A 13,127-nucleotide genomic window follows, 5' to 3' on the forward strand; every position below is an offset into this window, starting at 1 on the left:
TTCTGGCCAGATGTAGCAGACCCAGGTTGCGGCTGGTTGCTTTTAAGGACTTCAACAAGTCTACTTGTCCCTGTAGATAAGCAGCAAAATCAGAAGCAACATGTTAGCTTAGGACATGTTTTAGGGGTTTTTTAATGAGATTGTTCAAAGCAAGGTCACAAGAACAATTCAAAGCAATCAACGAAGAAGTTGAAAACTGTATTTAGATAGCGGTGGACATTTGTTTTGAAGGCTGATATTAAGTTGCAGACAGGAGGGAAACAGGTGTCATCAAGAGAATTCCATAATTTTGCTGTCCGGGGAAAGAAACTTTTGCTGTAGTTGGACTTGGAAACCGGCAATTAAACAGTAAAGAAATGTGAGTTTGAAGAGAACCTTGTGTTGCACTGAAAGGCTGTCACAAGTAGTATGAGATCATTGGAGCAATAGCCAATAAAGGGACAGAGATGCAACGTTTTTCAATTTGTTATGAAACTGCTTTAAACAATAAAGTTCACACACAATGAGAATTAGTCTCTCATAAATTGTACATTGTACACTATAAAGATCAATTACAAAATCTGTACAAAACTTTTACTAAAAACACAATCATCAGAATCATAGAATTCTTTTTTTGAATTTGTTGAAATTTAAAGTAAACCATGTATTAAAATTGTGGTAAAAACAGAATCAGTTGCTTTTTTATTGTTTGTAGACTGTTTATATTAGATAGACAGATAGATCATTGATAACACAGAAATGCTGTTGACCTACCGAGATGATGTCATGTGTCTCTGGCAGTTGGTTACCAGGGTGACGCTGGTAAACACGGACCAGCGGCCGATCCAGCCGCTCGCGTGTGGTCAGATCACTGCTGGACACTGGACCCTATTCAGTAACAACAGTAGGCAATTTAGCATGTAATACAGGCTGTAATATATCATTACTATTCACAGCAATCATACTATGTCCAAAGATAGAATACTGAATGGTTTTTGTATTGTTGTCTCCTCTGTTGCTTAGTTTCTTTTTGCGTCACGTGTCATAGTCTGTATAGACTGACTGAAAGAGAGAGAGAGAGAGACTGACAATATTTACTTAGTTACTGACATTGCAATATATACTAGTAGAAAGCAGTGCAGCACGACAAGCACATGTCCACAGTAAACTGTACGTAACTAACTAATTTCACAATAATGAGCACAAAACAGCTCCCAAAATAACACAAACTAGGATTTGGATTCTATTTCCTTGATATTTGGAGCCATTTCATTAGAAAAAGTATTAATCATTCTTCATAATCAAATCATGCCTAGTCTGTTTATCAAATTCTTTGCGTAAAAAAAGGACATTTAATTCTGTCTAAAGCTTAATACCAGAATATTGCTTATGTTTTCAAAAGAGATGATATTTTACCATGGTTATAGTTCTTGCTTTGTCGGTGGTGTCATACCAACGTTGTGCCCTGTGCATGGCGGCCCTGTTCTCGCCGGAGCTGACTTGTAAATGTTGCTATGGGAAAGAAACAATTCCGTCAAACAAAATCATTGACAACATCAATCTTGTCAAGCAATAATGTGCACATTGGAAAAGAACATGCATGAATAATTCATTACAAGAGTCAAGACCTTATTGTGTTGAAAATTCAGGACCACTCACAATCAATATGTACAATACATGGGAAGTACTGGTAAAAGCGTAAAAAGGATTGAAAATTCATGAATAATTCATTACGAGACCTCATCGTGTTGAAAATTTGAGATCATTCACAATCAATATGTACCATACATGGGAAATAACGGCTTTAAGCATAAAAATGATTGTATTGTGTAGTTTATTGGCATGTTTTAGACCTTATTCAGGCAATTGTGACTTTTCTTAGACTAACACCAGAGACCAGTCATTGTATACTGTATTGTATCAATTGAAGCATGCACCCCTGATTTAGGGCAAGTCGTGAACAAATCTGGGGGACTGAAACATACAATGGGAAAGCAAACAAAAAAGTATGCACCCATTTGCACCAAACACATTTTGCACCAGATAAATTCATATCTATGATTTTTTCTTCTCTTTTCCCTGGGTAATACAGAAATCACAGACATCTTTACACTGTTCTTGCTTGTATTGTAAAAATGCTCATTTATTGTCTCTGCAAACTTGTGAAATGCCCACACCTAGTTACAATATTGCTCAAATTTGGCAGTGGAGTGAAGGTACATTTCATTTATAGAAGAAGTGATAGTATATGAAAAAAAAAACATACTATCTGAGCAACATCCTCAAATCAAGTACACACTCAGGTATCAAGCACCTTTTGGATTTTGACAAGTTTAACAAATGTGTACTTTAATCAAGAAACTACAGTACCATGGCCTTTCTGTTATTATCTGGTCCAATTTTAGGCCTAGATTACATGTCTAAGATAAAATGCTCAGTCCTCCCAAGTTCCAAACTGAAAATGTTACCGAGTAGAAAGTTTTCAGCACCAAGGACAGAGACAACTGAGATTGAGAAGGCTCTCCCTTGTTTCTTTTGGCAGTCATGTCGGGTGTGCCACAATCTCACACAAATGTGTGTCTTTCAAGGAATAATTCTGAAGCAGGATGACTTTGTTGATGGAAGGATATCCCTTCTAAGATGAAATACTCGGTCTTCATAAGTTCCAAACTGAAAAATGATACTGTGCAGAACATCTTCAGCACCAAGGACAGGGACAACTTAGATTGAGGGCTTTGTCATGTTCCTTTTGGCAGTCACATCAGGGCTGCAACAGTCTCATACAAATGTGTGTCTTCAAGGAAGGATTCTGAAGCAAAATAACTTTGTTGTATGGATATCCCTTTAGCTACATTCTTCAAGAACAACTAGGACTTAGTGTTGTTTTCCTCAACCACTGACTTAATTTTTCCCCAGACATACAATAACGTTGTACACTTTTTTTTTTGCTGTGCAGTACTGTCGACTGATGTTACAGAAGACTCAGTTGGTATGTGCACCATTTGTAACAATTTCAAAGGGTATCATACCAAAACGAATCAGATTCTTTTGTGTACAAACTACACTTACTGTCATAGTGATGGTCTCTGCCAACTTCTGTGTGAGACCATCGTTGACGGAGCGGTGTGCAGCCTGTTGCAGCATAGTGGTCTTGTCAATCGAGTCCTTGATCGCCCTCCGCAGAGCCGCGGACTTCAGGTTAGCTTCCCGCGCCTCTTCTATGGCTTTAGCTGCATCAGGTGTGTACGGTCCCATTGGGTCAGGCTCACCTGTTAAACAGTGGAAACAAGAAAGCTTTTTTTTAAAAAGCTAGCCGGTGCGTAATTTGGGGAAAAGCCTGGACGTTAAACAAAATTGCATGAAAAGAGGGCGGTTAAACATTGAAGTCTTGAATTGGTCTATTTTCTATGGGATTTGTAAGAAGAAGAAAAAAATTTGTTGTAAGTGGGGTTCGAACCCACGTCTGCAAAACAAAACTGCGACCTAAACGCAGCAAATAGACCACTCGGCTACCCTGACACGGTTGCGTGATTTGCATTTAAAAGGGCTTTAACAAGGGCTACATTGGATGATCCATCCATCCGAACCAAACCACTGAACAAACCGCTTCTATCGATTCAAAGCCACAAAAAGATTAATTTTCTACATAATAAGGATGGCCAAGAAATCCTCCCAGCTAATTTCCGCTAAGGAATTTAGAACTAACTCATATTTGATATTTGTCAATACATACAATAGCATGATATCAATGCACAAAGCTGGAAGTGATTTGCATACTAATTCTAAGTACAGAGGTCCCTGCAAAACACATCAAGTAACATACCTGTACTTTAATCTTCAAAGGCACTAGAGCAATTGTGGTATCCATAATTGTTTTAACTTAGCGCTTCTATCAGAACTGTCCTTTTTTGTTTAATAAACAAAACATGACGTACCCAACATGTGGTTGCTTGGTGACTCCGGTCGTACCCAACATGGGGTTGCTTGGTGACTCCGGTCGCATTTCCTCCTGGCGAGAGTATCTCCCCTCGCGGCGGGAGGAAAGACGTCCGTTCGCTGTGACGGAGGAGACAGCGTGGGTGATGAGGTCCATAACATGTGACCTCTCCTGGATCACCGCGGTAAGCAGCTTACGCACTCCATCTAACTCCTGGAACAAGATACATCGGTAAGTATAATGGTAACGTGGGAAAACACTCATTGTTGCGGTACTGGATGTAATTTTTAGTTCACAGTAGAAACAAGTCTATAGTACAATATATTTTTGTTATAATACAATTGAAACACTGATACGATAATCATTATGAAAAGAAAACCACCCTAAACATCTAGAAACTAGATCAGACACTTATAATAAGACTTTCTTTTTCAGATGTAATGCACCAATCCTGTCATTTTTTATGTGTTTCATTAGGATAGGATAAGACTTTTTAAGACACAGTTTATACCTTATAAAAAGTCTTGAAAGATGTGAGAATTTTGCATTCTGAAAAATTGATTAAGTTTGGAATTTGAAGATCCCAAAAGTTACATAGTAGTAGTAGTAGTATTCTCATAAATATTGTAGCCACTTACATGTATTTACAATGTCTGCAGTTACAATATTTTGTGTGGTTTAAGATTTGTTAGTGAAAGCTGTTGATGAAACTCAGCTCTGAAAGATTGACATTTCAGGGACTAAACTGTCTATTGAACGTTTATGGAGATCTCCTGCATATTAGACCACTGTTCTTCAGATTGGGTACTTGCCTGTAGATGTTTCTGTGTTTCCCTAAGCTGGGCTTCCAGGGTCTTCTTCAGCTTCAGAAGATGTTTCAGTTCTGCTTGAAGCAGCTCATCCGCACCATCAAGTATCTATATAGACAACAGACAAACCACTTTTCTTTAATCTTACACACTTAAAATGAACAACGTACAAGATACATGAGTATAAAGAAGACTTTAGCCGACGCTCCTTTATCAAAATGATCATAAAATCTTAAAGGAGGCAAGGTAAGAACTTACAGCATCCTACTTTCCATACATAATGTATTGCACTTATATTTTGTATGCAATAAATCTTTTCGTGTATTGTTGTTATTACTGTCAATACATTGCACTTAAATAAGTCAGCAAACAACCCAGAAAGGGAGTCCATTTTGTTACATAGATGACATGAATTTTTGGCGACGCCTCAGGGGCGAGCCAAACGGTATATTTCTGTGAGCTTTCCATACCTTCTCCCTGGAAGGGTGAGTGAGCCTGATGACTGTGCTCATTTTTGTTACATTGATGACATGAATTTTTGGCAATGATACAGGGGCGAACCAAACGGTCTATTTCCATACCTTCTCCCTGGTAGGGCGAGTGAGCCTGATTGATGGTGGTGCTCATTTTTATTATATTGATGACATGAATTTTTGTTAGTTTTTTTTCCTGACCATCTTCCTGGGAGGGCGGGTGAGCCTGATGATGGTCGTGCTCATTTTTATTGACAAGTATTGATGACATGAAATTTTGCGAGTTTTCCTGACCTTCTCCCTGGGAGGGCGTGTGAGCCTGATAGCCATGCTCATTTTTGAATTTTTGGCGACGCCTCAGGGGCAAGCCGAATGGTATATTTTGGTGAGTTGTCCATACCTTCTCCCTGGGCGGGCGGGTGAGCCTGATGGCCGTGCTCTGCTGGTTGAGGAGGATGTCCTTCCTGCGGTGCTCCAGAGCCTTCTCCAGAGCCTCCTTCCCCCGGATCAGAGACTTGATCTCCTCGTTGGTGTCCAGCAGGTACTCCCTGAGGGACACCACCACCATGCGCACCTCCCGTACGTACTTGTGGATGGTAGTGTTGCTCTGCACGGCACAGTTGTCACGAAGGGTCGGCAGTGGGTCCAGCTGCTTACCCAGGATGGCGCCTTTTTCACTCTTATCCACCACCTGCAAGTTACAGAAGATTCAATTATTTAGTTGCTCAAAATTGTTAAGTATTTTGCGCATGGATTTAAAAAAAAGAGTCTGTTTTAGGAAAAAATAAGACTGCCGGATGTGTGACGTAGGCTTTGGGTTATTTCAACTTGAGAAGGATCAGAGGACTGGACAAAAGCTTGTTCAACTTGGTAAGCGCTTTATATCAGATATAGGGTCTTGAAATCGTAACATAATGTTGACTACCGTCACAGATGAACTTACATTCAAGACTACACAGTATTGGGCTCTTAAACATTGATTGTTCATCCATTTGATGAATCACATGCATGATTTGTTTGTGTATCTGTGCTATTCAGGCCCTAGAAGTTATAGGAAAATAACAGGAGAGTAGCTCGCCCAAAGGGATTGGACGATGTTTACAGGTCACCAAGCTAAAAGTCCAATGCAAGAGTGTTACTCAAACAAACAATATGTTTTATTCTCCGTAGGTGACCTTCTACCAATCATTACAAAGTGAACTGAAGGTCATTGACAGCGCAACACCAGCTTTGGAATTGAAATGGGCGGCCCCAAACTTGCCAACTTTGAATTCTGAGTTTCCATGCAAAATCAGATATTTGCATTTTAGAGCAGGGAACCCCTACGTTGCCATTTGATTACCTCGCAAACTTTGCGTCTGCAATCTTTTTTCAACTGTAACTCTGCTCCATTCTGCCCTGGTCCAATATGTCTAAATCATTGATCCATTATTGGCGGCGTGGGTGGAAAACTGTGCCAATCACAACTCTTCAAACAACGTGCACTACACAATGGGGTGTTGGCACATGCAAACTTGAAAAGAACAAAGTACGTGACAACAAGTAACCTTATCCAGGTCTTAAGAGTTTTATAGCCAGACTTACTCTTTGAAAGGCTGATATACAACATTTGCAATCTATTTAGAGCTAAGCCATTCATGTAGAGGTATTTATGGCGCAGGATGATGTTTGTATTTAACAACACAAAGTGACTCTTGACCCATATTGATTATTTGAGCACTTGTAAACGTTCCCCAACATTGTCAGTCTCCCTGTACTGTATCAGATCTATTGCCATAAACAAATGCTAATGCAACTCCACTGTGATTGGATATAGGGATATATATACCTTGACACCTAAAAGCCCTGTTCATCATTAATTTTTCATGAACACAATCTAAAATCTGATAGATATTTGAGGTGAGTTGGTCTTTGAGTCATCCAGAATATTAAATATTAAAAACAGACCTGAGGAAAATTACTGTTGCAAGAAGACATCCTAAAAGTCTCCAAGGGAGCAGTGCTCAAAACAGCTGCATAACTTTAAACCCACGAGAGAAAAGAATGGTCCTAAAGGGTAAAGTGACCTTACATTTTGTTTGTAGAAACTGTAGCAGTTAAAACTCCGTTTCAAACAAATTCCCTCTGAAGATGACACCATTATATGTATTTGATACTGTACTGGTTACCCGATGATTTGGCTGACCTGTAAGCTAGGCATGAGGAATGTCATGGTCTACCACTTACACTAGTCCTGTGTAAATAAACAATCAGTTACACCTTCAGTCATCTCTAACCCAGGGTCCATCCAGGCATGGTATTACCCCTAATTTTGCTACAAGGATGATATTAAATGGGCGTCCAATAATTCTCTCTAGTTCCCTGTCAGCTGAAAAATGTATTCCTTTATTAGCTTTGTTCTTGTACACATTTGGCTTCAAAACTTGCTACCAAGACGTTTAGCTATCAAGACATTTCACTAGTACCAAGATGTCTAGCTAATAACCAAGATCTCTAGCTAACATGTTCTGTCTCCAAGAAGTTTAGCTATTAAGACATTTTGCTGCAAGCTGATGCATAACCCTAACCTCAACTATAATCCTAGCAACCAAGAAGTTAGAGTCTCCGAGCCCCTTTTCTGTGAGGCATAATTCATAGGCAGCCTATTTTGATTTTCCATTATATTATTTGTATGGAAAGTGAGGTCTTATTCACGTAATTCCTGGCTAGCAAGGTGATCAAATTTTTGCACAATTGCCTTGCTTGATTTTAGTGTGATACGGAGGGGATTGTTCTGAATTCAGCATTTAACTGTTCTTTGCACCCTGCATGCAGACCCTCAAGCTAAGCAACAGCAAATTTAGATTGACAGTGAACTATAATATTATTGGCAAAGAAATGACTAACGCCACACCAATGGACTTAAAGGCAAAGCAATACCTGTACTAATCTCCTATCAACAATAAGGTTCTTAAGAAATTGATGAATCTCACCATTACAAGGGGAGAGTCTGACACTCAGTGTCAAACACACACTTGGCTGCAGTGATTTTGGACAGATTGACAATGTATCCTATGTGAGGTATTAAACTCATAGCCGCCTACACCCCTCGAAACAGCCACAGCCAAAATATAACTATACGTCATTGTGTTCCCAATGCAATTCAGAATACTTCCATCTCTGAAAAGTTTCTCAATACAGAGCTGGTAAATTTTACCGGCTCCAAAACTGTAAATGGCATGGCTTCTAATGTTACTTAGTTACCCTGAGGGGAAACACAATATTTGTTGGCAAATACCCGGCACACGGTAATATCAAAAGCAAGTGTTACCGATTTTCATTAAAAAATTCATGTGAAATTTCCACTGATATCTGGGACCACATGCAGTGTATGTCCGTATCTATGACATTGTTTTGTACAGCGAGAATACACGACAACACAGCGTGGGGACCAGTTCTTCAACAACCTCACCTTCTGTGCCACCTTGATCCCGCGAACCGTCGCGTCTCGCCACGAGTCCGGCCCGATCGTGGCCGTCGCCATGGGCAGGACACCCCTGGTAGTCACTGCCATCTTGTTCCTGCGTCAAAAACAGAGAAATCGCCGCCAGGAAATCCTAGGAGGATGCCAGGAGTGCACTTTTAAAGCCGTGTATTGATAAAATCAAGCCTCCTTGCCCCGAGGCGTCATCTCCATACACACCGTCGTTATGGAAACCACCGCACGGACTTCTGGGAAATCACAGGCCCTCTAGTTGCGAGCGTCATCTAGCGGAATCTTTTTGATTTACAACTACAACCTCCAGCTTGGTGACACGTCATGTCAGCATCTCGACAGTTTCCAGTATACTTTTCGATAACGCTCTTTTGTACAAAGATATAGCTTCTATAGCACCTATACTGTAAGCGGCAGTCGTACAGCACATATAGACGTTACTAGAACGACGCACCGGAAGCTTTTTACTCTCGAGGGAGCTCTTCTATGGTCTGCCCCCCTCCCTCAAAATTTTGCTTTGGTGGAACATTTTGATTTTACATTACCGTAAATATGGGAGATACTGCGACGACTTCTCAGAGCCAAAGCAATCCGTTGGCTCGGAAGTTGAACAAGATTCTAGAAACTCGACTCGACAATGACAAGGTCAGTGACAGTCCGAGTATTTTGAATTTCTAAAGGTACTCAGCTATAATAGTAACGTTATAAACTGAGTAACATCAAAGAGCATTCATCAACAGTTGTTGATGAAAGCTCCTTTGTAGAGGGCCTGCATGCCTTTTTACGTTAAGCGTTACGAGCCAATTTAGTTCACCATTTATTGTTACCACCCCCCTCTAATTCAACGTTAAACTAATAGAGGAATACCTAAAAAAATGAAGTCACTGTATTTGGCCATTTTTCTACATTGAGTTTAATCAAGGACCGCAGTCCTTGGTTGAATCTAGTCCTTATCACACTTCACAGCAGTATTCACAACCTATGGATACGACTTTGTTGTGTCGTGAGGACGTCTTGAAATATGTGCACTTCCCTCCGCTGCTTGAGTTGTCTACCATTTTATCCAACTTTCTGACAAACCAATTAGGCACGCTCTAGAACGCGTTCGATGGTTTGCTCGAATCATTACTGAAGTTTGTTGAAAGTCCCCCGCTAAGCTCCGAAGATCTGTAACCGTAACGGTTGATTCAGAAATCTAGGACTGACTTACACTGTACTTTCAGTGGAGGCGACAACGCTTTACGCTTCATTCAAGAACCCCCATACATACTAATATGTACTGCTAAGTCTGTACAGTACATCTTAGTTGCAAACTGACAACGTAATTTTTGAATCATTACAGGAAATGCTGGATGCTCTGGAGGCCTTGTCTCAGTTCTTCGGGGAGAATAGTCTCCGCAGTCGTCGAAACTTACGAGGTGATATCGAACACAGGAGCCTGACCATCAATGAGGAGTTTGCAGTTGCTTTTAAAGAAGTGAAAGAGGTACTGTAAATGCAGAAATGTTCGCGTTGGATTAATGTTTGCGGTTTTTGCGGCGACCAGTTTACCGCGAAATTAAATCCACCGCGAAAATTTTTCTATTAAGGTATTAGACTGCAGTTGATGGTGTTACCGCGAAATTAAATCCACCGCGAAAAGTCATTTTTCCCGCTACCGCGAAATTAAATCCCCGCGAACTTAAATGCATTTACAGTATATATATAATTTCAATGTTCTTTTGCAATCTAAGGCATAAATACAGATAGTTCATTTCGCTGCTGCTTTGATTCAAAATGCAATTTTTTTTTGGCCAAAAATTTATGTACACCAGATGTTATTGATACAGTAATTGAATTTTAGGCCAGGAAATGATATAAAAGAAACTTTTACAAGAATGAAAGCAATAAATGCTGTCAGTTTCTTGCAGACTGAAGAAACAAAGGTTCAAACAAGCTGATGTAATTTTCATCTCTGATTCTCTGTTATACCTTATCTAACCCTCATGACCTCAATGAAAGGCAATGACCCTAATTGACGCAGGCGCAGAAGGCCCAAAATGAGTCCATACAGTATTTTAGCCTATTTTCTACTTGCAGCAGGAAAATGTAAGAAACATTTCATATTGGTGAGACAGTTATATGCCGTCAACGCGAACAAGACGTTCAGATTAGGCAAAAAAACAGGGTTTTGGTTTATTTTTTTAGCCTGTGCTGACCCCTAATTTGAAGTGGTCAGTCCCTAACTTGAGGTCATGTGAGGCCAAGATGGCGGCAAACTTGAGGGCTGCGGGACCTTCCGCTGGTCGTAATTTTTTTAAATCAGACTTTTTGACACTTTGATAGCGGGCTGCTGTGTGGGGTGAGTTCTTATGACCTGAAATGTTCAGGGATGAGATTATGACACCCTGAACTTGCCTATTTTTACATTATCGCCAATACAGATTTCCATTAGTGTTCACTGGCCTGAAAGGCGGCCTGCAGGCCAATTTGAGCTTTCATGAATGAATAGAGGTTAAATGAAACAAAGAAACTGAGTGAAGACATTTTTACCTACATGTACAATTGTGTCTATCAGCAACTAGATGGTATCCACGAAGATGTGCGAGCGATGTCTGAATGCTGCCAGGATATGACGAGCAGACTCAAGGTGCGTATGGCTGCCTTCTTAAAGGGTAGCTAGGCCTACCAGTACTAGTGACACTAAAGTTTCTCAGCAGAAAAGCATGACATTGTGGTTTTGAGACGTATGCCAAAAATAAAGATATTTTACATCATTCACCCGGACGGGAGACCTGGCGCATCCCCGTCTTGTATTCAGCTAGAAGAAAGGGTATGCCACCCCGTAAGGGGCGGTATGACCCCAACGGTGCTGTAATACACAGTATGACTATGATTGACTGACTGAAAGATATTTCCAGACCTTTAAAATACATATACTGTAGATTTTTAAATGTTTGCTGTGGTTTTATCTTCAAATAAACCTCTCTACTGAAAATATGCATTTCCATATTTTACTGTACTGTACTGAATTGTTTCAACCAAGAACGTAAAAAGCCTCCTTTCCTCATCCTGCAAAAGTAATTCTTTACAAAAATTAAGGTATTTACAGTAAAAATAGAGATACTGTAAGTGTAAGTGCATTCTGTCAATTTTCTTACAGTCACTGCTTAAAACCTCCTGTTTGACCATCTCTAAAATGCCATGTCTTTCCTTGTTAGGTGGCAAAGGAACAAACTCACGATCTCATCAACCAAACCACGAAACTACAGGCTGAAAGGTCAGTCCCATGAACTCATATCCCATCATTTTGGTCAGCTAGCATTTCAGATACAATGTGTGTGTGTGTGTGTGTGCATGTGTGTTTTGTGTGTGTGTGTGCGTGTGTGTTTTGTGTGTGTGTGTGCGTGTGTGTTTTGCATGTGTGTGTGCGTGTGTGTTTTGTGTGTGTGTGTGCGTGTGTGTTTTGTGTATGTGTCTATGCCTGGAAACACTCAATGAGTTGTGGCAGAATCTTGATGGTTTATTGTATGTATTTTTGTAAGTGTCAACATGGAAGACATGTTTAAAAAGGCCACCTGGCATCTTTCAATGATACTGCAGCAGCTGAACTGTTTAATCAAATCTAGCCAGGGTAGTTGGGCAGCCCTGGCTGTGCATGCTGATGAACTAGCCAAATAGATGAATAAAAAAAATGAATTTGCATAATTGATGAAACACTTTGTTTAGGTTGAGTGTAATGTAATCATTATACATTATGCAAATTGGGGCACCATCCACAGATGGACAGTGACAATCAGGGTTGTAGCCAGTACCCGTCACTTCCGTCACTTTGAAGGGATTTTGCAGCTGGGGACGGAAAATTTTTCCCCCCATTCCGTCCTCTGTGAGCAAAATTTAACCCTCAAAATACAGGAAATAGCATTTCAGAGGGTCTAGATTTCAAAATGTTCCTTCGGAGCATGCCCCCGGACCCCCTAGGAATGCTGCACCAAAGCCATTCAAAATCGAGGGGACTGAAAATGATTTCTGGCTGGCTACAACCCTGGTGGCAATAATTGTTTGTCAAACAGGTGTAAGGTTTGTTTGTTCTTATTGATGTTGCAGCCAGTTACTACAGATGAAGGCAGAGGTGGCCGACGCTTTCCTGTCCAAGTTCCAGCTGCAGCCGGCTGAGATGAAGGTCCTCCGGGGCAGTCACAACACCTCCATGACAGAGGTAGGAACATACACACACACACACACACAGGTCCTCCGGGGCAGCCACAACACCACCATGACAGAGGTAAGAACATACACACACACACACAGAGACACACACACACACACACATACACACGCACACACACACACACACACACACACACACACAGACACACACAGACACACACACACACACACACACATACACACACACACACACAAACACACAGGGCAGCCACAACACCACCATGACAGAGGTAGGAACACACACA

General features: G+C 40.6%; 2 protein-coding genes across 2 annotated transcripts in view; one reads left to right on the top strand and one right to left on the bottom strand.

The window, feature by feature from the left end:
* Positions 1–8,899, bottom strand: part of LOC118420733 (coiled-coil domain-containing protein 105-like) — a gene marked incomplete in the record, with an annotated part of 10,263 nt that extends 1,364 nt beyond the window's left edge. The window contains 8 exon segments of the mRNA XM_035827687.1: positions 1–70; positions 754–867; positions 1,396–1,491; positions 3,049–3,248; positions 3,949–4,129; positions 4,729–4,833; positions 5,599–5,889; positions 8,650–8,899. Of these exon segments, the coding sequence (XP_035683580.1) occupies positions 1–70; positions 754–867; positions 1,396–1,491; positions 3,049–3,248; positions 3,949–4,129; positions 4,729–4,833; positions 5,599–5,889; positions 8,650–8,751 (1,159 nt within the window).
* Positions 8,900–8,964: 65 nt separating this feature from the next.
* The window catches only part of LOC118421139 (conserved oligomeric Golgi complex subunit 6-like), a 30,733-nt gene continuing 26,570 nt past the window's right edge, over positions 8,965–13,127 (top strand). The window contains exons 1-5 of the mRNA XM_035828300.1: positions 8,965–9,318; positions 10,016–10,159; positions 11,231–11,302; positions 11,874–11,932; positions 12,760–12,937. Coding sequence (XP_035684193.1) covers positions 9,226–9,318; positions 10,016–10,159; positions 11,231–11,302; positions 11,874–11,932; positions 12,760–12,937 — 546 coding nt within the window. The 5' untranslated portion in view covers positions 8,965–9,225. The remainder of the gene's footprint in view (positions 9,319–10,015; positions 10,160–11,230; positions 11,303–11,873; positions 11,933–12,759; positions 12,938–13,127) is intronic.

Source organism: Branchiostoma floridae, chromosome 8 (assembly GCF_000003815.2).
Source record: "Branchiostoma floridae strain S238N-H82 chromosome 8, Bfl_VNyyK, whole genome shotgun sequence".
Classification (NCBI taxonomy): Eukaryota; Metazoa; Chordata; class Leptocardii; order Amphioxiformes; family Branchiostomatidae; genus Branchiostoma; species Branchiostoma floridae.